General features: G+C 47.6%; 1 protein-coding gene across 1 annotated transcript in view; it reads right to left on the bottom strand.

Moving 5' to 3' along the window:
* cntfr (ciliary neurotrophic factor receptor) overlaps positions 1-26,431 on the bottom strand; it is a 220,341-nt gene that overhangs the window by 75,511 nt on the left and 118,399 nt on the right. Inside the window, exon 4 of the mRNA XM_008287968.1 lies at positions 20,593-20,826. Coding sequence (XP_008286190.1) covers positions 20,593-20,826 — 234 coding nt within the window. The remainder of the gene's footprint in view (positions 1-20,592; positions 20,827-26,431) is intronic.

Here is a 26,431-nt window from a genome sequence, read left to right as displayed (position 1 = left end):
CCTGGGGTCCAGCCTGGTGTCCATCCTGGGGTCCAGCCTGGTGTCCAGCCTGATGTCCAGCCTGATGTCCAGCCTGGTGTCCAACCTGGTGTCCAACCTGGTGTCCAGCCTGGTGTCCAGCCTGGTGTCCAGCCTGGTGTCCAGCCTGGTGTCCAGCCTGATGTCCAGCCTGGTGTCCAGCCTGGTGTCCAGCCTGGGGTCCAGCCTGGTGTCCAGGCTCCATCCAGACGGCTCCGCTGTGCTTACAGGCGGAGATGTTCAGCTATGTGGCGTCAGCGTCGTTCGTCTGTTTGGTTGCTCAGGTTTTACAATGCTTCCTACTTTAACATGTTTCTCAGCCTTGTCTCTGAAAAATGCAACTAAAATGCATTGTCTGTTAGATCTCCTTACAGATCACGTTTGTTCGCTGCTATCACAGCTCTAATCAGCATGGATCTGCCGTCCTGTCCGGCCCTCCTCACACAGACGGATCGGTGGCCTGAACCTCAGCACAGAGCAAAGGACAACAGAGCTGAAGAATAAAGGACCCTGCTCAGACAGAACTCAGTCCTGTTGTGGACTCGCCTCCGACATCTGACGGCTTCAGAATTTGCATTCGTCCAATTTCATCATCTGCGAGAGTCGCCATGCACGTTAGACAAATAAGAGGCGAGTGTAGTCGAGGGATTATAAGTCATAAAAAGTAATAGAAGTACTTCCAGTGTGAAAGAAAGTGCACATTAATTGCCTGGGAGTGGAGTCCTTCAGAGCTAACCCAGGCTTAACGCAGACCCGCTGGTTCTTTCACACTGGAGCCTGTCTCACGTCGTCATAGCGGTACCATCCTGTTTCTGTCAAAACCTAAATGAGAGTGTAGTTCAGCCTATAGGAGGGTGACTTTGAGTTAGCTTTCTGTCTTTCTGCTTCTGTGTGAGATGGTGAAACCCAGCCGGCCACGTTGCTGTGCCTTCCTCTGCTTCAACACGGCTTCCTGTACATCTGACCTTTCTGTTGACATCTCCTCACGTCAAGCTGCTCTTTGGAACTAGTTCTTCACAGCGGCGAGGTTGGTTCTGCTTCCAGTCATGCTGCATGACATCAGCCTGACTCCAGGAGCTCAGCGCGGTGACGTAGACACATGACACCACATCACAGGAGCACCTGTAGTGACTGTATCATGAACCATGCGACACCGCCAGCCTCTTCTGGTACACAACAGAGGCTGGTGGTGTGCGGTCCGGCCGAAGGGAGAACCCATACCATGAGTCGTGCAGACGTTCGAACACATCCCGTCTCCAACCAGTCAGGAACACTGAGGCTAAACACTTGAGCCTTGAACGTGACCCAAAAACCAAAAAGCACACATCAGCAAGGCTGCCGTCGGAATGACTAGCTCCACTGTGTGTGTGTGTGTGTGTGTGTGTGTGTGTGTGTGTGTGTGTGAGAGCACGTCTCATAACCGCTGTGTGAAGGGTAAATGACTGGGTTTTGATGCTTCCATGGGAAATTCCCCAGTCAGATTATATACAGATCAATTTTCATGTTTGGTTTTGGTTTGGGGCTCGTCAGACGCTGCTATGCGTTTAGCATCGCTTTCACCTAAGTATGCACACAACCACATATACAACACCCTGAATATCACCAGACACACACACACACACACACACCACATTAAATGGATTACTTCCACCATGACTGTGTCCAGCTCTTGCGTGCGTGTCATTGAAAATTGTTGTACGTTTGACCTCAATTTGTAAGAAAATCGATACGCTAAGTCAACACGTTTAGCAAAAAAACAGGCGTGTTACTGCTACGGCTTCATATAGGCCTGCATGGTTCCTCTGGTGCACAACAGAGACTCTGTAATACTTTAACTGTACGTATGGATCAAGCCTCTGACGTAGCAGACGGCCGCTCTACACGTTGCTTTAGCGTTTTATTGCCTTTACTAGACCTGTCATGGAGGACGAGCTACAGCGAACACAGACGCCAGGCAGGTTTTTTTCTTTTAAGACAAACACAAGGTCAGGTGGCAGGAGGAATGAATGGTAAAGGAGAAGAACGTGAAGTGATTCTTCAAAAGCTGCATTTTGAATTCATGAGTGAAGACGTGGAGCGACTGTGGGTCCGACTGGAGCAGGAGGACGTGGCCCGGCGGAGAGCAGGCGCTGATAGGAGGTGGAGCGACGACACGATGGCTGAACAGGACGGGATGCACAACAGGCTGCACAACACAGCTTCATGCATGACACAGGAACAGAGGTGGTGTGTAAGCTGGTGAGATCTAGAAACATCAGAGGAAGGCTGGATCCAGCGAGCCGACTGTGGCAGCAGAAGATATTCTCAAGAAGGTCTGATACAGATGATGAGTCTGTGGAACGGCTGAAATGACATCTCAGTCCTCCTTCCTTCTCAACCAGGATGGGAGAAACAGAAAGGGCTACACCTGAGCAACACATCTGAACTATGTGTGACGTTTCTTGGGAGATGATGTCCAGTTCTTAGAATCCATCCACTGAAGATCTGAGACGAGCGTAACAAAGCTACAGACGACAATAAACAGCTGAGGTTACTTTCTGATGATCAAGTTCTTTCCACAAATCCTCTAGAATAAGTTTCACATTCGTTTAAGAACCCCAACAAGGCGCGCTTCCTCTAAACATTACGGTGCGCCGGTAACCGTGGACCAGCCAGTGCACGGCAGCATGAACCAACCACAGCGCCTCAGCCCAACGACCAGCAGCAAACTGAACACCTGCTATGTTCAACCACAGCCTGAACAGCCACTAAACCACGGCTCAGATGGGTGATGACATCCTGCATCACGTGACCCGCTGCCCTCCGCCGGTGACACCAGGACGTAATCGAATAAATGATGTCCTGTTTAGCCACCAGGTGACTAATCCCAGTTTAATGGCTCAGCTTTGCTCTGAATGCAGTTTCCACAGCCTGTGATGCCTTCGAGCTCCACGGACACAGAGGTCAGTAATGTCCTGTGAAAGCGTGATGTCTCGCATTTGTTTCAGAACCCGCACACAGCGGCCTCGACACTCTGGACGGTATAACAGGCGTCCTGTATCTGAAGGAGATCTGACGATGTGAAAAATTGTTGTCATGTAAAGACCTCCGCTGAATAATTCATGTTGTTCAAATTGCAGCGGACAGCGGACACGGTCTCCCACTGAAATGTGTCCTGAGCCTGGAACAAGATAAAGAGTGAGATTGAATTCTGTAATAACTGAATGAGCTTTTAATACCTTTTCTAAAAGGCTGTTTGATGCCAGAGGTGTTTGATGCTCGCCTCCCATTAACCTGGAGGTCACAGGACCAGGACGGTCGGGACAAAGCGGGCTTCACTGGAAAAGGTAATTTCCCAAACGTATGTGCAGCAAACCATTCAGCAGCTACATTAAAGGTCTGCGTTTGTGTTCATGGTGTAGACACACACATTCTCACACGCACAATAAAACACACCGTCTCACAGTAAATGTCTGAGCTGTAATTATGTTCAGAGACGGATTACGTTTCAAAGACAAACATCAGTCTGATGGTGTGACTGAATGATGCAGCAGCTGTCCTGTCTGCTGCTGTCTCACCTGCTGAGGAGCGCCGCAGCAGCACCAGGTGAACTGTAGGACTGGCTCTGGGAGGACTGGTTCATCAGCCTGCAGGTTCCTAAAACCAGCTCGGTATCTGAAGATGTCCGCTCTTTGTCTCCATGCCTCTGCTGTGTGTGTCCATCCTGGGCGATGTGTGTATTCCAGCAGTGAGTGTGTGTCTCTCTGGGAGTGTTATGTGTCTAATTGCTGTATGCTTTAATAATTTACATTCCCTCTCTCTGATGCCCATCATTAAGAAATGAGGGAACTACCCCCGGCCGCATGTGTGTGTGCACGGAAGTGTGTCCGCACACATACGGTGTGTGTGCAGCTGCTCTGATGAGCTCATGTGTCCTTGAGGAAGTGTCTGAGTGTGTGTGTGTGTGTGTGTGTGTGTGTGTGCATACTGTTGGTGAAAGTTTGCATTTGTGTGCTTATACTGTATTTGTGTACGTCTGAGCTTATCGCTGCACTTTAAATGTATGTGTGTGTGTGTGTGTGCATGCGTGGCCCTGGTGAGTGTGTGTGTGTGTGTGTGTTCTCTAAACCTCTTCCGACCATTACGGTAAGTGTACATTATTCATTGTGGCCTGCCAAGATCATTATCAACAGAGAGCAGAGATGGACAGGAGGAAATGAAAGGCTGGTTGGAGGAGCAGCTCAGCTCAGATAAATGGCATCACAACACTTCACCTTTTGCCACCAACTCCAGATTAATCATGCTGTATTTCATCTGATTTCTTGGTATCCAACCACCTGAGCATGAATGTCCTTAACATTCCCTTAAATCTTGCTGGTGACACCACATCAGTTCAGCTGGAGGTATATATTGCAATAACCCTGACATAAGTATCAGCCACCTTTCTCAAAACTATTCTCTGCAGCATCCGTTAACGGCATCAGACCCACATGTCTGGTGTTTGTGTAAAATACCAGCTCTTGGCCTGTACGTACTGTAAAACACATGTGTGCATACAGTGACTAATGGTGGACCGGAGCCGTAGTGACTTGGGCTAATTTAAGTGCCTGTACAATGTAAAGAATCTACCAGAGTGTGTTCTGCTCTCCTCTGTGTGTGTGTCTGCATTTCCTGCACCACAGGAAATGATTGTGTTTCTTTTCCCAACCTGTTAAATACAACAAAGTGAAAAGAAATGGAAATGAATGCCGCTGCATTGCATGACAGCTACTGATTGGAAACGTGCTTCCTTCATACGTTTCTCACAGCTACCACCAGGACTCTACTGCTGACCTGAACACCAGCTGTAGGGTTGGTGTTCAGTCTGCAGAACCTGTTTGGACCAAACCGTCCTTGGGCGAGACACTGACGCCCAAGGTTCAACCAACGGCTGCAAATCAAGTCTGGAAACTGACACGTATACACAACAAGAATCAATGTTAACGCTGTGTCTTCCTGCCAATGAGAGCATGTTAATCACATGCAGATGAGCCTGTTCATTTGTATTTACAAGAACCACAGTCAGCTGTTCCCGGTCCCTGTTGTGCAGAACTTATGGATCTTACATCATCTCTGCCCCAGGGTGCCGTAAGTCAAACATAATGTCAGATTGTCTTTTCCATTAAGTACCCTGCAGGTTCTATAAAACTGCAGGAGCTGTTTGCATATTCATATTTCTCACGCGCTTTGTTATTTCCAGTCACCAGCTTGTAGCCTTGAATCACGCTGTAGTAATGAGCTGCACGCCCAGTACAACAGGGCACTGTTATCATTAATTCTGTCTTCATTCCCAGAAGCATTTCCACACTGTCCACTATCTCTCTTTTCATTGTAAGTCAGTACTATAAAATACCACTGGGAAAATCTGCTTCAAGCAAAAGTGAATTAGGTTAATTATTTCTTAATGAGCTTTAGAAAGATAATACAAGAGGACTGCGGAGGCAAGGCGGCGTTTTTCAATTTAATGCTTCAGCTGAAAAATGCATGCGCTGTGGTTGGGACTGTGGGACGGACGAGGAGGACGAAGAAGAAGAAGATGAGACGAGAAGAACGCAAAGACAACTCAGATACACAACCAGCCACAACATTAAAACCACTGACCGTCGGCTCATGGCTTTACTGTGGCGGCTGATCGCTGGACGTACCATCTACCAGGACGGTCACATTCACACGTGTGTTTATTAAAATATCCAGTTTGTGTTTCAGACCTAACGCTGGATGTCCACATTGCAATGTGCAAATGACCACAGAGTGACGACCAGCTGAACGTCTGCACCGACACCAGCTGAAGAACCACTCAGGCGTGAACACGGACACGGTTTCTATCAGCGTCGTCCCGTTAGCGTGGACGTGCAATCAGAGTCCTCGGCTGCGCTATTATCTAGTTGGATGCGTTTTCATAAACTATGAAAAGTAAAATCTGATATAAAACAAATGAGAGTTTATTTTTCTGGCCAGATGTAAGAAAAGAGTGAATGAATGAGAGGATTAGAGACGGAGGAGGACAGGAGGGATGCAGGAGGAATGAGAACGCAGGCTGAGCGTTAAGATGCAGCAGACTCACCAGACTGGAGTATTGCTTTGATGATTTCATCTTTCTCTCTGATTAGCACACAATAACTTTCCCCTCCAGAGATGCTGAGAGAAATCTAAAATGATTTCTTTTCTCTTCTGAGTGTTGTGATACCGTGAATCTGACTCTCTGGCACACAGACAGACGTGGACACACACACCTGTTGGCCAGCAGACTGCTGCTGTGATCAGCTGCTGACAGTATATCACAGGTGAGGCTGATGCAGTGGGTTTGCAGCTTCGTCAATGAGCCTCTTGTTCACCTTAACCATGTTCCTGACACTTAATGGATTCGTCTGAGTCTTTGCAAAACAGAGGTCAAGTAGCAAATGTCACCTGTCAGGAGATCGACAAACACGCCGGTACCGGTGGTGAATACCAACAAGTCCACGTGAACAAGATGAGATCACAATAAAACCACAACCATCTCAGGAGCACATCACCTGAGCCAAGAACACACAGCAGGAACACATTTATTTAAGACAGTTCCATAAACAAGCTGCTGATTTCTGACCACAGATGGACAGTTTTTGTTATTTCAAAGGAAAGTTTTCTTCTTCAAACCTTCCTCTTGGTCATAAATATTTCAGCTGTGTGGTTTCCTTCAGCTGAACAATGATCTGCATTTCTTCTTTCTAACAACAAATCAAAGAAGGTGGTTCATGAAAAAGTCTTCAGGTGAACAAACAGAGAAGGTATTTCAGAAAGCTGTGTGTGTGACTGGGTTTGATGCGTTGCTCTCTGGATGCTGTTTGCAGGCTGACTAACATCAGCTGCTCCTACCTCATGGTTCACTCACTAACAGGGGCATCCAGAGTCCACCTGCTTCATGCCGTCTTTCATTTGCTCTCTTAACTTTGTCTGCTTGTATCCGTATGAGGATGAGCAGCACATCAGCAGGTCGACTCACTGAGAGCCTTTATCATCCACCTGAACCCAGATCAAGGTGCGCTGCAGTGAGGAACCTCCGAGTCATTCAGATCATCAGTGTCCTTGAACAGACATAAATCCAGTGTGTTGGACGGCCTTCACCAACCTACATGAACCTGTAGGAATCAGGACCATTTAATTTAGGGAAAACTACGAAGCCTTCATCCCTGGTTGGTCCTCCACACAAAGCAGGTGAATCCAGGTGTGCCACACAACCTCCAGCAGGATGAACCACATCAGCTGCTGCTGCCTGGAAAACACGAGAGTCTGAAGTTCACAGAGAGAGAAGAGCAACAGCATGAGACGGTGTTCAAAAAGAGAAATGACGGAGAGAAGCAGCTCGTAGGTGTAGAGCTCAGAATGAGCCGGAGCAGCTGCTTGGACGCGTCTCCCAGCGCTGCAACGGCTAATTAGCCACGTTAGCAGTGGATTCATGACGCCGCTTCTATTTGCTTCTCCATATGTGTGTACATGTTCAGTGTTTGAAGCAAAGCCTGCACAAATAACTGAGCTCTGGTTGGAAACACACACTCAGACACACACAGCAGCCATCAGCCCACATTCTGGTCCAGCCAACACCAACATCAGCCTGTTTTTCCACAATAAGAGCGGCTCATCGACACAGGAGCTGTTTGTGTGAGACTCCTTTCATCCGCCCACCGCAACGTGTGTGTGTGTGTGTGTGTGTGTGTGTATGGTGTGTGTGTGTGTGTGTGTGTGTGTGTCCAGAAGGTGGTGTGTGTTCATCCTAAACACCAGCAGACCTTCTACTTCCCATCCTGCTCTCGGTGAAGCTCCCAGCTCGCTCTCCTTTAATGAAACCTTTCTGCTGAGTGTATTCCTGTAGACATCCTAACAGTCAGCTCAAAACCAGAAGTGAGTTGGAGCGAGCGGCTGTGTTCTGGGAGCGTATCCGTCCTGTGGGAACATCCCATTTAGCCACAGTCCAGGCTCACAGCTGCCGGGTCCCCAGAGAGTCCACCAAGGAGCTGCTGCTGTAATTGAGACGTCTTCAGGAGGACAGCCAGTCTGAGACCACGTCCTGGTTTCTTATCACCGTATCCCTCATTTAACAAACATAGATGCAGTTTAGAAGCACTGTGCTTCTGCCCCTTCTTCAGCTTTAACTACAGCCACTAGCATCACCAGTGCACCACCAGTACCACCAGTACCACCACCACCACGCCTCTGGTTTCACCAGCAGACCTGCTGCTGTCACTGGAACTACACACCTGACGCGTCGCTTCACTTGGTTCTAAACTTTGTTCTACGTTAACGTGATTCCTGGACTGCTGCTGCTAGCTTCATATCAGCAGCTTGTTCATGCTAAAGGTTTCTAATCGCTGCCAGAGCTGTGATGAGAGCAAAGCAGGAAGTCAGGAGATGTGTTAGCGAATGGCAACGTCCTACCAGGGAGGAGCACGTGGTTGGTGGAAGGACCAATGAAACATCACCTTTTCTAAAAGCTTATTTTTATATCATCTGTCTGGATTTGACGATGTGGAGAAACCGGAAGCACGAGTACGGTCTGCAAGTTCCCACAGCCGGGAACCAACAGTGCAGTTATTAGGGTCCAACAGAACCATCAGGCCACCAACAGCTCCAGACTCTAACATGGTACCACCAACACTGGACTCTTCTGTTTCTGAACATGATTTATTTTATTATTGGAGGTAAAGCAGGAGCTGAAATAGCGCTGAAACATTAATGATGCAACACATGAAAGAACACCAACCCTACAGGACAATACCAGACCGGACTGACAACATCCCAGTCAGACCTCAGCCTTCCCCATCACACCACCAGCATCCACTCTGTGCTCACACCATGTCATATATCATACATGCTCCTAAGAACATCTCAGTTATTCAGCTTAAACTGAAATCTTTACCAGGTTCATTATTTTGCTGGAAGTCGCTTCAACACAAACGCTTTCACCATCATCAGCCGTTTCTGGGACTCAGAAGTTCTGCAGAAGCAACCGCAGCAGAAAACATTCCTGAAGCACGTCTGAAAGGTCTTCAGGCGGCCGGCCGGCGTACGATCATCACTTTAATAAGTCAGTGAGCGAGTGAGAAACAATCTCCTTCGGAAGCACAGATTAGTTTGCTGCATCAAATACAAATGGGCCAAGCCGGCTAAATGGAGAAGTCACTTTTATCCTGAAGCGTGAAATTATGTTAGGGCCCAGTCCATTACACACACATGTAAGGATATATGGAACAAATACATGCATACACACACACACACACACACATGTTACACTCTGCATGGACGCAGCAGACATTTAGTCCATGAATACATTTATGTCGTCCCCTGACGTCTCATTTGTTTTCTCTTCTTTCTTCTTCATCTAAACACACACACACACACACATACACACACACACACACACACACACACACACCGGAGGTTTATTATGCTCCCTATATCTGTGCAGATGGGAGTCTAGGGGAGCTTACTGATTTGCTTATTTCTCTACTTTAGAGCTTTAATGGACCAATGCAATTCTAGAGAGCATTCAGAGGAATTACTTTTATTGAATATACCTTCAATAAACATAAGAACAGTGCAGTCCGACTGGGAGTGTTGGTGACACATCCGTATACACCAGAAACATCTCGATGGGATTGTTCTGAACGAGGGCTGAGCTGGACCTGTTGGGTCCTGAGCTGTCCTGGTCTTCACACGTCACACAGAACATCTAAACGCCTCCAGACAGCATGTCGGACCTGAATCCGATCTTCACTTTATCGACCATAAAGCAACCTGACGCTGCATCGCTGCATGTTTCACACCTGATTCACCTGGTGGCAGATTTCCAAAGTACAGCAGCAGGTCCCAGTTTCAAACCCTTAAAACCTCTAACGTGGGTTTTACGTGAGAGTTTGTCATTTTCCTCCTGCTAGCCAAATACAAACAGGAACATATGTGTCCCTACTGAGGTCAGTGTGTTTGTTACACATAAACTGTTTAACAGGATAATAAGACATGAATGTGGTGCATCTACAACACAGTGAACCTGATGGCATGTGATGTGTTGTTCTGCTTTAACGGGACAACATGTCCGACTGCTCTGAGGAGACAGAAAGTTGAGGAGCACCTCTGTAACCCTGAGCAGCTTCTGTCTGACAACAAGCTTTTATAGAGGTTTTTTTGGGATGCATTAAACTGAATGGATGTGACACGTCTGGTTGAAAAGGGTCAGCAGAAGTGGACAGTTTACCTCTCAAACCATCTGACATTTGAATCCTTGTGCAGCCACATATGCACAGACACACAGTCGGAGGAATGGCCGACGGACGTGTTTTCATGGAGATCTGACCAGTCCCTCGTTTCGCTTGACGTCAATGGAGCAAATTGCTCAACCTCACGGCTGGACGCTGAGCCAGAGGGGAATAGTTTCTGGTCAAAGTCTCTCTTTTCCTTCTGTCTCTCTCTCCCAGACACACAAGATCGTAAAAGGGCCGAGACAGCCCAGAAACGTCTCCTCCACTGGGCACTAATCAAGAAGGAACAGGCCTTTACCTTCTTGGCACACGTACAGAAGCCATTGTGATGGGCAGTGACAAATTAATATGACGCACGCAAACACGCGCCCGCCATCAGCAACACCTCCACACGCCCACACGCACACGCACAGCCGCAAACACGCACACGCAGAGCCGCAAACACGCACACAAAGCAGGACGCTGGCGTTTTACTGCATGTCAGCTGCAGGAGAGCGAAGCAAACAGAGTAGACAAGATAATAATACAGTGCATCAGAGGGTTTGTTCCACTGCCTCTGGATGGGTAATTAGAGGCAGAAAGAGAGACACGCTTCCATTTACACACAATCCTGTTTCTCTATCAAAAGTTTGATCAAAAAGTGCTTTTCTTAAATCTCAGGTACATAACTGACGATTCATGCAGCCCGAGGGCCATTCCCAACCGGATGCTGCAGTGATTAGTGATGTGTGCAGGAATGACAGGAGGGAAGAGACAGAGGAGGCTGAGATCAGAGAGAGGAGAGGAAGGACGAAGAAGGGTTAACCAAGAGATGAGTCAACGGTGATGGTGATTGGAGGAACAAATAACAAATCAAGATATAGTAAGAAGACTGACAAAGGCTGTTAGAGGAGGAGTGGGATTAAAAAAGGAAGCAAAAAAAGAACAAAAAGGTTCAGGGCATCAGCGCTAACACCACACTGCCAATTACCGGAGCCGCTCCTTATTCTTCCTTTTTTCATGCCGAGCATGTTTGTGGAGCGGAGCTGGAGCATCGCAAATTTAATTGGAGCAAGGAGCAGCATTTTAGACTCCAAGTGATGCTCCAGCTGCACGAGTTTGCTCCAATTGGTTTTAATGTCAGTGAAAAACAACCCAGTGAGTCTGGAGCGGATGCAGAGCTCGTTCCTCACGGTTCAGGTCAGAGAAGCTCTCAGCATCAGCCACAAACAACAGCGTCAGACACCAACAGCTACACCGTGAGGGACTGATGTGCTAAGTTTAGCTGCGTTTTCCAGGGAGGATCAACACCACTGCTCTTCAAGAGCAAGCCAGCAAATGTCTGTGACGTGCTGCTGTCCACTTAAACGTCCAGCGCTCATACCTGCAGGTTGGTAGAAGGACAAGGTGAAAGAAACCTGCACCGAGCAGTAATCCAGGCGCCTGGTGAGCAGCTTCCTGCTGTTATTGCTGGTCGACTGTTTCATTAGAATTTCTGACAGCACATTTTATTCCAGCATGTGTTCTGTTTCCTCCTGATGAGGCTTCACCATGTGTTTATGAGTCTCTGTGTCGTATGTATTTTAACAAGAGAAACAGTGCAGCACATTTTCTACATTTTCTCATCCCTGCATGTTCAGTTTCTGCTAAATCCTCCCCCAGATCCCGGAGCCGGCTTTCTGCTGCACTATTTCCGGTGTTAGGCTCCTGTTCCTGAAGCTAAGCTCCTCTGTCTGTAGCTGGTCTTCATTCCACTTCACTTCTCCCCCATCACTTCATTTCTTTCCCAGGAAGACTTTTTTTGTTGACCTTGCCAACTTGGTCACATCCCTCTGTTATTAACTTTGGCTTCATACAGTTTCATATTTACAGCAGCTCTTCTTCTGCCTGCTGCCAACACTCCTCAGGATTCACAACATATTTTAGGTCCCTCAGGGCTCCGTCAGATGTCCAACTACCAAGTCTACCCATCGCTTCATAAGCATTTCCACAGATACAACCGTGGACATTATCATCACATAACACCTCCTAACATGTGTCCGTGCTGTACGGGGAGGACGGCAGCAGGACGCTGTGAAGCTTTCAATAGAGGCTTAAACATGCCAAACTACAGGACAGGACTGACAGGAGGAAGTAATGGGTGAGATGTGATAAACTATAAGAGGATTAGCAGGAGGAAGAAAAGAACAGAGAGCGACAGAAAGCACAGGATTAGGACAGAATGTTAAAAAGTAGTAGCGGCCCATTAAAAAATTATACACCAGGAGGAGTGATGGATGAGAAAGATAAATAAGCAGCCACAAGGTGAAGAAGGATGTGAAGAAAGGATTCAAAACGGACCGAACAATGGACGCAAATGTCACGAACCTTGAGCGAGCTGCAAAGGCTTCAAAATGAGGTCTGGATTTGTGCACGTTTGTACCCGCGTGTGCCTGAAAACATCAGATCCAGTCCCGTGTGGAGTAAATATGCACATAAATGTAAAACTGGGCGTCTCGTTAATGCCTCTAATGACACTGCGTCTCCTTAAAGCGCAGCGCTGAGAGGAAAAGGGAAGGAAGACAGTGTTTCCTGCCAAATTACTCCTAATACCCACAGAAACAGAGAAACACTCCCTTTATTATTTATTTGAATATATGTTTGAGCTTCCCCTCGTGGCGTCCCATTGGCTTCATAAAGCCATTTTCCTATTTGTTATGCTTGTCTGCTACAATAACGTGATGGGAGCTGCTGTTGTCCTGCAAGTGGAGCAAAAAAAAAAGGAAGAAATGTGCGATATGGAGCGGAACAAAAGAGGCCGAAACCGCCATGGACGGAGGAGGAGAGACAGGAGACGATGATGGGAAGGATGAATGTCCAAACGTTCAGTGTGACGGCCAAGAGAGAAGCTCTGGACGTCCAAACGTGAAAAATGGAGGGAAATGATGGAGCGTTGTTTTCACCCGACGGCTCCAGACCAAGACCCCCTCACCCTGATGATTTACATTTAGCAGGAAAACATCTTCCAGAACGTAGGTCTAGTTTTTCTGTTTTAAACCTTTTCTTTCTTTTTTTCTTATCTGGACTTTTTCCTACATCGATTCTTCCAGGAAAGTTTTCTGTCCAGAAACCAGAGGTCAGCGTCCTGGTCCTCTGCAGCAGCAGAAGCCACGGCTGGGTACGCTCGAGCGGCGCTGCACATTTGGGTCGGATCCTCTGGTCTCACAAACGTTTCACTTTTGTGTAACGAGCATGAATGTGATGTTCAGGACTCTGACGCAGCTCGTGCATGTTTTACTAGAAAAGATGAATCTCACATTCCTCAGCAGGAGGAAACATGTCGCTTCAATCATGAATCGTCTGAAGCTACAAAACAAGCCAACGAAGCCGCCGTTGCCTTCATGAGCGACGCTATCTGATGACTCTTCACGCGGTAAACGTGCATTTGAATTGACTTTGGCTAATTTTTGGGCAGACTGGAGAAGCTTCTCTCCACCGACGGAAACAAACACCTCAGAGAGCGGCTGATGGCCAAAGGCTGTGCACATCCATCCACAGAGGTATTCCTTCTGCTGACTGACCGAGCACCAGAACAAGCAGGCAGAGTAATTAAAAAGAAAGCCGAGTTGTTCTGGCGGCGGCCTTACATGCGGGGGCCAAAATACTTCCAGTTTTTAAACAGAAAGTCCCCGAGGAGCTCTATGGGTTCACCCTCCTCCACAGCGATCTGTCTGCGAGGAGACAAGACAATTCCATTACCAGCAATGTAGCACAGCTCCCCCGAGTGTGTTGGATGTGTGTCGGTGGGCTACGCACCACAACAAGCCGCCCAGGGAGGAAACAGGCATCAGCCGCCATGTGTGTGTGTGTGGGGGGGAATAAAGTCGCCTCAGGGCAAGAGATGCACATCAATATAACAAGAGAATCACTCCTCCTTCTAGTGAGCTTCAGACGCTGAGGGCGACCAATCAGAGCCGGTCTGTGCAGCATTTCATTGGCTGCAGCTATTAGAGCTAACTCAGGATTTGGTTAAATCTGAGCTTGATTAAGCCTAACACATAAACCCAAATGGACGAGATTGTCAGGTTAAGAACATGGAGGAGGCGGATCCTGAGGGACGGGGAACCTCTAGAGTCCACATGCGTCCCTGTGACGTCCTGAGCTGCCAGTTGTTCTGTAGTTATTCTAACAGCCTGATGTTAGCCCGCCGTCTCCCTGAGCAGACGAAGGAAATCCTGTAATCCTAACCGCACACACACCAACGCTCGTACCTCCATGCCGCCATAACCAACCCGTCGCCGCAGCAACCGGCGCTTCAGGCCTCCGCTGTCTTCATGGCGTTAGAAAAGAAGTCTCCACCGCAACTGTGTTTACACGACGCCAGCGCCGCCATCGGAGCGCAGCTCAGACCGGATTTGTTTACAGGAACGGGCCAGCGCCAAACCGACAAAGCGCTTTCTCGTGTGATGATTTACGGTATAAATTCATCACTGCACAAGACGCTGGTCCTGCTCGCCAGACCAACGGTTGTCTTTGTTTTAGGCGTCCTGTCATTACAGCGGGCCTCTGTCTGCAGCGCCCTGATTGGCCCAAAGTTATCTGTCAGGAAACATTCAGACAAACAAACAGAGGAAGAGTCTGGTGTCATGTGACTGGATGAGGAGCTAGCTGGTGGCTGATTGGTGACTGGATGAGGAACTAGCTGGTGCCTGACTGGTGACTGGTGACTGGATGAGGAACTAGCTGGTGGCTGGTGACTGGTGACTGGATGAGGAACTAGCTGGTGGCTGAATGGTGACTGGATGAGGAACTAGCTGGTGGCTGACTGGTGACTGGATCGTTCACTTTTACTGTCAAGCTTTGTTTTTATTCATATCGGCTCTTATTTCAAATCCTGATCGTTCCCGGTTCAGTTTAATGACGTCCTGTAAATGTGCAGAGCCATAACACATGAAATAAGGCTTATTTTGAGTCACTTTTCATGTTTAATGTCTGTTTTCTGATGCATGCATTCAACAACTTTTATTTTTTTTGCAGGGGGGGAAGGTTTCTGCAAACCAAAAATTGGAAAGTGTGGCCAACAAACAGCCCCACTCTCCTTAAAGCATTTCATTTCACAGTGAAGTGCGTCGACTTCCTCTGACTTATTTAGCCCTCTGAACCGGGAAACCACACAATTACACACCATTTGTCAGGACTACAGCTGGTGAAGAGAGAATCGTTGAATTTTCAACTTTCCAAGGGCCTTGAACTAATCATGTGTGACGTGCGGTTTCTTCTGGAAAAATAACCAAATCCAACATAAAATCATAATATTTCATCAAACTCACTTTGTTCTATCTGTCTCCCATAAACATTTGGCAAAAAATAAATAAACCATTTGCACGAAGCAGATTCTGTAATCGGTGTGCACTGGGGAGAACGCCGTACAACCTGATTCCAATTTAGGTTTCTTTTTTTTGTAAAATAAATAATCAAAGAGACTTAACTTGTTTTATGATTTATGGCATCATAACTTTGAGTGGCTCTACTTCTGGCTGTGCTGGTTCATAGAGGTGGAGGACTTTATATCACCATGAGCCCAAAGTAAACAGAAAAATATGACAGGAGCAATAAATAATGGTTATATCGCCTGACTAATGGTGAAAGTGGTCCAACATACTGTAGCATACACAAACATGTATGTAAGCTGTCACATGTTCTCCTGCCTCTCTTTGGAGTCAGTTGAACAGTTTTATAATGTCTACTGGGGAAGAGTCAGGTCCTGGTTCTGTTGTGACTGAGCTGTACCTGTACCAGGACCCTCAGACTGACATGAAGCTTCAGGTCTGCTGCCTGACTGACTTTGCCCCGGTGCACTTAGTGCCCCGCGGCCGACGGTTTGCCTCCACCAGGGCGACCGGCTGGATATACGACCCAGTGCTGGGAGGCGGCTGCAGCCCACGTCGTCTTCCTATAAATTGTTTCGCTGACGGCCACTGAAGGCAGCGATAGATACAAGAGTGGACAAAGCCAGAAAAGGGCAGGACAGCAATAACTTCCCTGTTGTGACAGCAAAGTAAAGGATGCTGTATTTCAGCAAAGAGCTGCAGAGCTTTATGACCTCTTGCTTTATTAAATTATAATGAACTTTTACTGGCCGCACTCTTTCATTTTCTCTTTCACTTTGTCATCAGACTGTCACTGCTGATCTCTCTACCACTAAACATCCTTTTCTATTGTTTTTTGAAGATATGGCGTAAAGACGGCATCAAGTTCACTGGATGGGAAACTTTTCCAAACTTTTCAGCACACAAATGCAAAGTCCGTCCACATGCACACACACGCCAGCAAACAACTTGACATCATGCATGTTTCAGTGTATTTTTTAAAGTAATTGTGGGTTTGTATGTATCCAGAGTGACAGAGAATGTAAACATCCTGCAGCTATATACAGCCGTGATATAAGGCCGAGAGCGAAGCGAAGCAGACATCACAGCGCCGCTATACGTTCACATGGAAACGCTCGCTGCCGTCTCCTGACGTTGTGTTGACACGACCCATAGCGCTGGTGTGAAGGTGGGCCGCGTACACACAGAGGAGTCTGGGGGTCGCCGTATGACGTCCTCGGCTCTTAATGCGAACCAGCGTAAACACAAAGCCGCCGCAAACTACGAGCCGGAGCAGCGAAATGTAAGAAGGACGAGAAAACTAGAAGGCTGCGGCACACATAAGGAGGAAGGATTGAGAAACGATGAGAGGCAAAGTTTGAAGAGACAAACAGTGGAGGAAAAAAGCCACCAAATCACAGACAGATGGCTGCGCGCTATCCTCCTGATAACACTTCTATCTGTGTAAAACATAACAAGCCCCCAGTGAAAGTCATAAACACTGCATAAACTCAAACTATCATCGCGGCGCTGATCACGACGAGTGTAGCCTGTCATGATGTAATTATCACTGTATCAGCGCGGCGCTTTAAAGTTTGTAGGTGACAGTTAACGCGGTGCAGAATGCAGACAGGAAGTGGAGCTGGGGGACGCAGAGGACGAACGCACAGGGAGGGGGCGATAAAGGGAACGCCGCCTGAACAGGGACAGTTAGAGACACAGCAGAAGAGGGAGTCGCTCTGGGTTCTGAATCAGTCCACGTTGCCTCGTCCTGAAGGTGTCGTAACATCACCAACTGTTATCAGTGCAGCTACGCTCCAGCACCGCGGTACTGTTCCCTCAGACCGGTACCGGACCCCCGATGCACAGTGAAAGTCTCAGAAGAAAGAAACACACACATGCTCCCTGTTTATGCATTGCATCATTCAGCCGCTGACATAATCCAGCATAACATAAAACTCTCATTAATTCAGTATTATTTTAGAATTCAGTAATTCATCACTGCCGATATGATTAACCCGACTGTCACAGACCCGTACGCTCTCATTCATCAAACATTTGCATGGAAATGTTAGATCTGACATCAGCGCCGGAGTGACTGCGTGATGGGTGGCGAGCTGGACTTCTACCGTCGACAGCAGATGGAATCACGCTTTACAGTTCAGCTGAAGGTGTGCTGACCGCTTCCTCAGCTCGATCGGCTTCTTTTCTTTGAAATGCGGTTTGATTAAAGGCAGTCGCTCCGTATGTGGTGTGTACTGAAGACATTTAACACTTTGACTCTGCACAGACGAGGACACAACCAGCAGCCGTCCACCTCCAGTTCAGCCTTCTCTAAATGTTGACCTGAGCTGGACTCAATAACACAAAAGTGTCAGAAGGAAGAAAACCGGTCCGGCTCATATTTTTCAGCGCCATGCCGGTGATGAATCAAGGCTTTTCTTTCGCAGTGCATCAAAAATTTGTCACTTTTGGCCACATTGAGAAGTGGACTGCCGTGATTGATGCCCAGAAGATATCTAATTCCACCTGCTGGCCACTGCAGTCCTGTGGAAATGTAATTTAAAACGCCGTCCGTGGCGTTTACTAGCAGCACAGTGAAACTGAGGGCAGACGAGAGCGGCCATGTGCATGTGGAGGATGCTGCCTGCCTGAGATAACCATTCCTGTTTGACAATAAGAAAAGATTAACTCATTGTTGACTAACGACTCTTCGTCTCCAATATGTCCTTTAACAGGCGACGTGCCGCCATCGATCAGGAGCCGTTTGCTGCAGACAGATGTGCTCAAACAGCTGAAGGACGGCGTTCAGGCAGAAGAACCAAGCCAATGTGAAGTATTAGTGAGTTGTATGGAAACAGCTGAATGCTGGCGTGGCCTTGGCGGCCGATGTCACTCAAAGGATCCATTCATCAGTCGTACTGTAGGTCCGATCCACCTGAACCTCAGGTGTTCACTGTGGCTCTACTTTAAAGGCAGGCACTGATATGCAAACACCACGACTATGACCCGAAGCAGAGAGACGTCACAACTGTCTTCTGTTCAGTAGGACTCAGTTATAAACCAGAAATCACAGCAAAGGAACGTGTTGTGTGTTGGTTTCCATTCCTGCCGCCTGCGGTTCAGCCCGGTCCGGCTACACAGTCCTTGAATTTTAAGGTGGAATTTCTTCTCGCTCCAAACTGAACAAGTTCTGATGCAATGGAGGTGACGTGGTCCGTTTCACTCAGACCTCCATCAGTGAATCACTAGTGTTACCGTGGTAACTCAAAATGCTGTATAAGATACAACAAAGACGGAAAACTGCTGCACTCATCACAAATACATCCACGCAATTAGTCCGGTGGTTCAGACGGATCCATAACAGCTGAAGAGTGCAGAACTATCTGGTTTTATAGAATCTGATCAGTTTTAGTGTATAAGTATTGTAAGTATTTAAATCCTGCTCCTCCAGAGGGCGACCGTATGGTGGTAATAACACAGAGTGACTGCCTTCACCTGCTGTGAGAACACCTGAGAATGAAGAACAGCAACATCCACCGTAATTAAACTGTTTGATTGTTAAAGTCTAAATAAAGATTTTTCTCACTCTGGGTTAAATATCACTTTAACAAAACGGTGTTAATTATCCTCGTGGGTTCTTGTCAGTTACCCGTCCGTCCATCAGTCAGCGCCGGCGTCTGAAGCAGCCCCCCGCAGACCGCCGGAGGCCAGCCGACAGGTCGCCGCCGTAAAACAGACGCCGCTCAGCGTTTGTACGATTATTAAAATGCACCGCCGTAACAGCAAAAAGACCAAATGTCATTTTAACAACTAATCACTAGAACGAGTCGGCTGGCAGCGCTGAGAGCAGCGCTATCAAGACAACTCAAGTTTATATTGGTGTTTAAAATTTAAATGAAGGAGCCCTTCAAACATTATAACTTACTATTAAATTTGTCATTTAGTTGAAGGGTTTTACTGAGCAAGCAACAAAAATATGAACAAAAAAAGTCACTCTGAGGACTTGAATTACTTTTAATCTCAACAGCATTCAGGAAAGTTGGTCGCCAACTTAGTCTCAGTCACTATTTCAATTCCAGTAGCGTTGACTCAAAGTCATAAAGTCAGGACCTACGTGTAAATCAGTTTAGCGCTAATGTGGCAGTAATGGAGTGGCTGTAATTCCTTCAGCAGCGCTCCTCAGGCGCGCTGCCTCTCCACACAGCAGACCGCCCACAGTCGCATCCAGCACCTGGCAAATCGGCAAAATGACTTTTCTAGAGTCTCATCCGTGACCTCAGGGTGGATGTGTCTAATTAGCTTCACGCTTCACTTGCAATACGACACAAACATAAGCAGAAGAGGGACTTTACACGTAGAAGCTGAATCAAAGTAGTGACAGAAATGAAAACAGCAACAGCAGAGAGCTGCAAAGAGGAAGAAATGTGCTTCCTGCTCATGTTCCTCATTCCCAGCTTGATGCTTTTCAGACTGACGTGAACACGGCATCACAAGTAAAACCAAACACGCCACGAGAATGAGCAGCTGTCCAGAGAAAGCATCGGTTCTGAACCACAAAACATAAACACAGTCACACGTGTGCCGACCCAATGAAAGCAGTTAATCAGGACGTTCTGAACGTTTCATTGTCAGCAGAAACGTTCATGAATGTAATGTGTCGTGCTGACGCAGAGTAAAGAACAACTGATAACAAACGACTGCTCTGAAGCAGATCTGAACTCTGCTGGTGGTTAAACTGCTCTAGTCATGGTGTGATCCTCATCATCTCCACCAAGCAGCCTTATAACACAGTCTTGAGCCGGATGGTATCTCAGACGCCTGGAACATTTCATGCAAGTTGTTTTTGCTGTTGCACAGCAGCTGAGATGTATAGGACTGTGCATTATGAATTCATTCTGTATATTTCCACTGGACGTGGAGCTGCATCACAGTCCAGCTGCACCATGATTAAAGATTCATTATTTGAAATAATATTCAGATGTGTGGCCACTCACTGCCGATGTGGAGGAAGATGGTGTCGCGTCTCTCTCCGTGGGGGTTCTGGAAGCAGCTGTAGAGCCCGTTGTGGCCCAGATCCACCTGGGTCAGGATCAGTCTGGGACCTTCTAGACGGTGCTGGGCCTTCACATCTGTCCCGTTCACCTTCCACGACACCGACGCGTCGTTGTCCAGGGAGCCGCACTGCATGGTGACGTCGCCGCCCATCCGCTCATACTGGTTCCTGGCAACTGGACAGAAACACAGACAGGAGGAGATGAAATGCATCCGCCAGCAGCAGCTGGTAGCAGGAGACACATCAGCGTAGAGTCATCAGTCCTGTGTGAGTGCAAAGAGTCAAATGAAAGTATTCATAATAATATATGCACCAGATACAGCATCCTGCATGGAGGCAGCCCTGCATGTGGTCTGACTGGCTCCCAGCTCCACAAACAGACAGTTTACCTGGGAACACCTGTCCACTCATATCTGACACTGAACAGGGACAAATGGACTCAGCATTCAGACCACAGCTGACCTCAGCTCATTCACTGGTCAGCAGCAGGACAGAGTTTCTTTATTGTTTTTACCACCTTTGTGCAGTTTACTCATTTTTCTGATCTCATCTCACTGAACAAGCAAAACAAAAGTCAGATGTTCAGTCTGATTTTATTCCTCATCATCTGGAGCAAACTGTCACTTTCACTATCAAAGAGAAGGTAAAACTCTCCATCCTGACTCCTGCTTTCTGTTTCTGCTGCCTTCATCCCAGCAGCAGCTCGCTCGCTGCTAACGTCCTGTCAGGAAGAAGGAGTCGTCGGGAGCGTGACCTCCGGGGTTAGGGGATATATGTGAGCCTAATGGGAGCTGTGGCGGGCCGGCGGGTCAGCAGCTCAGGTCTGCTGATAAGCCCCACGGGACCTGGCTCTGACCACAAGGAGCGAAGACCTCAGATTAACACCGAAACACTGAGGATCACAGCACAACAAGAAACAACAATAAAATATTGATCTCCATCTGAGGAAAAGCCCCTCGTCCATGAACAAAAGACAGAAGGAGAGAGAAAAGAAAGTGCCCCCACTGGCCTCGGATCAAAAGCTGTCCAGATCCTTGTCTGGCTCTGATGTCTCTCTCTCAGTCCGGCCCTCCCTCCTTTGTTTTCCCACAATGCCTCTCCATTTTGCTCTTTTCCACTCCAGCCAGCGTCCCTCTCTCCCTCCATCCAGCCAGACGTGGCTCTTAACGCAGCTGATACAGATGTCCGACCCGTGTTTCATGTATATTTCATGTCCCATAACAGAGACATCTATATTTAATGGGACAAGATCCTCGTCCCCATTAACATTAACCCCACACTGTTTGTTCTTCCATCCTCCGCTCTCCCCTTTAACAAACCCAAACTCTCTCTCTCCGCTCGCCGCCGTCTCGCCCTCCATCTTTGGGTCCGTCCCGTCCCATCTCCACGCTGCTCCACCCTTCCCCACAATAATATGTGTGCTGGTGCCAAAAGATGATTTATTTTTCTTTGATCTGTTCTCAGTCGAGTCCCTCTGAATGGATGGTGTGACTTTATTTACATAAAAAGCTATTTGCATCTTAGCGGAAAACCAAAGAGTCTGACTTTGATGTTTGCTTTGATGGTGATGATGATGATGCCTCTGTGCTTGATGTGACGAAGAGGAGGAGAGGAGAGGAGAGGAGAGAGGAGAGGAGGAGATAAGAGAGGAGAGGAGAGGAGAGGAGAGGAGAGGAGAGGAGAGGAGGAGATAAGAGAGGAGAGGAGAGGAGAGGAGGAGATAAGAGAGGAGAGGAGGAGATAAGAGAGGAGACTGTAGATGTGGAGTCCTGGGTGCAGCCTCCTCTACAGTTCAACAGGAGTATTTTTAAATCTACTATTTCATCAGAAGTGAGGGACGATATTATTCAGAGCTTTAATAACTGACCAGAGGTCTCTGTTCAGCTTCCTTCAGATGGCATTCAGCTGCTACCAGAGCAGGGAAGGTAACATCATAATCCTCCTCCATCATTAGAAAGAGCATTTATTCTCAGGTTTCCAAAGAAAGAAAGGGAAGGAGCTTTAGTGAGAGCTTAACCCTGGAAGCATTTTGCTCTTTGCTTGTCCTTGAACGTCTCCACACAGCTCTGGCTCCTGACCTGCTCTCTGACCTCCTCCTCTGCCACATCCCTTCCTCCTTGTCCCTCCAGGTTACGGACTCCATCATCTCTGCAGCCTCCATCTCCATCCATTATTTTTATTTTTATTTCTTGCTGTCCTTCTCCCGTCACATCAACACTCTGCTCCTCCTCCTCCTCCTCCTCCTCTCGCTCTCCATGTCGGTCTCTATCTTTATCTCTGCTCCTCCACCCCGTCTCCTCGGTTCCCTCCTCACCATCTGCCTCTCTCCACATCACACTTTGAACTTCAGCTTCTCCCACTTTCGCTTCTCTCTCTGAGCCTCTCTCGGCCCGTTTCCCTCATTTCGTTCACCCTGCTGAAGTCGGTATGTAAACACAACGGACCACATTTAGAGGCTGGATCTATTTTTAGGTGCCAGACAGAACTTTTCAGAGCATATTAGCTGTGGATGTTGGTTTCATTAGCGACGTGCTGGAATGAGTCGAGCGGTTCAGGCCAACGTGTTTTCAGGATTTCATCTCTCAATACTTTCCAATTTTCACGTCTGAGGCTTTTCTTTTACTGACAAGCTTCATTTGTTTATCATAAAGATGGAAGCCTTTAAATCAGCTTTTTACTTCTTTTTTTTCTCTAAATGTCGCCAAACAGCTGGGTTCTGTCATTTCTAGAAAACACCAAGACAACTACTGACCGCTTTCAGCTGTGGACCCATAAACATTTGGTGTGCTGCTAAATATTTAAGACACAAAACGGCCTCGGTGGGGTCGACTGAAAACAAGCCGCCGTGTGTGTTCATGTTAGTGAAGGAAGCTGTCATCCAGTCCAACAATGTGGCTCGTCATGTGCTTCTAATCACAAGGAGGAGACGTTTCCATGCTTCAGTTACAGCTTCATCCTTTAACCTGCAGCTTCAGTCTGATGAACGTGAGCTCAGGGAATCTTAACAAACTGAACAGTGAGCTGGGATAATGTCTTCCCATCCTGCTGGTGCAGCAGCCATTAGGCCGTACCTTTGTTTATCCCTCCTGAGAGTTATTCTCACTGCATCTGTTTCCCTTATCTGGCTCTGCCTCTGTGTATCTCTGTGCTCACCTTTCCCTCTCCGTCCTCCATCACTCTCTCTCCTCTGACCTTGGAACTACTCACTTACGCCGCATATGAATCGCGCCCAGACGTCAGCATTCATCACCGGCGTGTATCTCAGATCATCGGCAGTCTGGGTGCACGCCACCCGTGCATAATACACCTCGCAGCAACACCAGCGGATACTTGTCATTACACTCGTGTACTCACATATAAGCACAGGCTGGCCTGCATAATGTCCTCCAGCCTGGTGACCATACAGACAAGCAGCCTAATAACCATAACGACATTCAGCTCAAGTGCTATTGATCTCTGGGTAATAGACAGGGCACTGTAGGCAGCGGCACAACGCCGTTACTCCCGACCCATGAGGATGATGATCATGAATGTCCTTTGCAAAGCTTTTATTCATTATTCTAATTTTCGTTGAAGCCGAGCTGATGCAGCAGCCCCCGACCGTCCTGGAGGCACATCAGCTGTTTCTGATAAAGGATGAAAATAATGACTAAACACAGAGGATGGTAGAAGTCTAACCAGACAGAGGAGCTGAGGACGCTGCTCACTGCTGCAGCTCCAAGTGTTGTCCAATCCGATGAAGTGCAATCAGTCCATGGAGCATTTTTTATTTACTTCAGTCGTATCTGTGAGGTCTGATGAAACGCAAAGGCCTGTAATCCACATTAACGTGCATCTGTACGTATTTCTAATCACTCTTAAGGTGTCTGAAACGTGATGTGGGATGTACAGGATGCAGCTTCTTCAGATGTGTCAGTTCTGAACCTCGCTTTACATTATTGCTGCCATTTGATCTTGTTTTTATTTCTAACACCTGATCATCAACTCGTGTTCTAACATCAGAAAGTGAGAACTTCTATGAAAATGCATCACTCGGGCACAAAGTCAAAGTTTCAAGGTTGAGAAAAGTACAAACATGTCCCATAAGAAGGTGGAGGCAACGCTGTGGTGTGAGTGATGCTCCATCTGTAGGAACACGGTGGTTCATACAGTCAGTAGGAAGACCAGCAGGGCTCCAGGTCTTCAGGGAAGACTAGTGTTCTGACTAGTTTTGTTTCTGCCATTACAGTCCAGTTGAACTTTGTATTCAGCGTGCGGCTCGCAGGGCGCTGAGGGTTTTGTAGTTCTTCTGCAGTCCTGTGATGTTTTCCCAGAGCAGCGCATTACCATAAAGAGCCAACATAATGTCATGCTTGGAGGTCACTGGTGGGGAGACCTGCAGGACATTACAACATGACTGTCCACAGGCTATTTAAAGAATAATGAACACACACACACACACACAGGTCCAGTGGCTGTTTACCGAGCTGACATAACGGATGAGGCGCTCACACAACACTGGACCAGAGTGAACACACACACACACACACACAGAATGCACTCAGACGGATGAACTCAGAGGAGATGTGCATGAAGCTGCACACACACACACACATGTGCAGGTACAAGCGCTAACACAGTCTAATAAACATAATGTCAGTCGAAAGATGAACTCGTGGAACCGGTTCCACTCTGGATATAAGTGTGTGTTTACAGCACAGCGCTGGTCAGAGGGTGAAACACAGGCAGGATGGAGTCAGGAAGCGAGTGGGTTCATGGTAGCAGTGAAGGTCGGGATGAGCACAGAGTTTGTTCAGACCAGCGGCGGAGAGGAGAGCCGGTGGATGATAACGGAGAGGATCCGGAGGGAGGCACCGGGAGTTAACGGCGCCTTGTTTGCTTTCTGTGAACCGAACGACACCTAATAAATTCATGTCTTCATCCTTTCCGCCCTGATTAATCGTTACTCAACCAGAAAGATCAATTAGGGTCAAATTATTATCAGGCTGGTGTCAGAGTACACTCGGTAGCCTCGCTGTTTGATTAGTTGATTAAACGCCGCTCGAATTACTTGTTCAAACAGCGAGCGTGGCCGAGCAGGACGCTGCTCCTCCACGGCAGCATCTTCAGGCTTCTGTTGTATAAAGTCCCATCACTGACTCAGGAGTTAGCGCTGGGCTTAATGAAGACGGGAATCTGGAGCTTTGATTTAAGGCCAAACCAAACATGAGCAGATGCTGAACACGACACTAGACTTGGTAGAAGGTTGGTAGTTTTAGATTGGAGCTGTTTCTACCTGTTTCTACCTGCCTCCTCAGTCCTCCTCCTGTCATCAGACAACATGAACCTGATCACGACACCAGACTTGGGAGTTCAACGTTCTTTTCTTTAACTTCTGATGTTTGTGCAGCGACTTCATTGATGATGATGTACTCCTGCAACTTCTGACATCTTCTCAGACCGTCTAAAGGGTACCGGAGCTTAATTGCATCACCTTTGGCCCGTTGGTCCTGCGCCTGATTAAATGCCCTCCTCCTCATAATGTCAGCGGCACTAATTTAAACTAAATTAAAAGCACAGAGGTGGGAGATCAGAAAACTGCCATAAATCACTGTTGTACGGTCAAATGGATCACCGTGAACGGCGCAGACACAACGGGCTGATGCATCTTCAGACACGTGAGGCGCTGCTGGGACTCGATGACAAACGGACCTTTGGTTGACGAAGCAGCGACTCGTTTCCACGTCATGTAAACGTCACAACGTTCAGGTTGTTCACAAAGCGGCGCTCTGACACACCAG

This window comes from Stegastes partitus, unplaced genomic scaffold, assembly GCF_000690725.1.
Source record: "Stegastes partitus isolate 25-593 unplaced genomic scaffold, Stegastes_partitus-1.0.2 Scaffold531, whole genome shotgun sequence".
In the NCBI taxonomy this organism is placed as follows: Eukaryota; Metazoa; Chordata; class Actinopteri; family Pomacentridae; genus Stegastes; species Stegastes partitus.
This window is presented reverse-complemented; position numbering and strand designations above follow the sequence as displayed.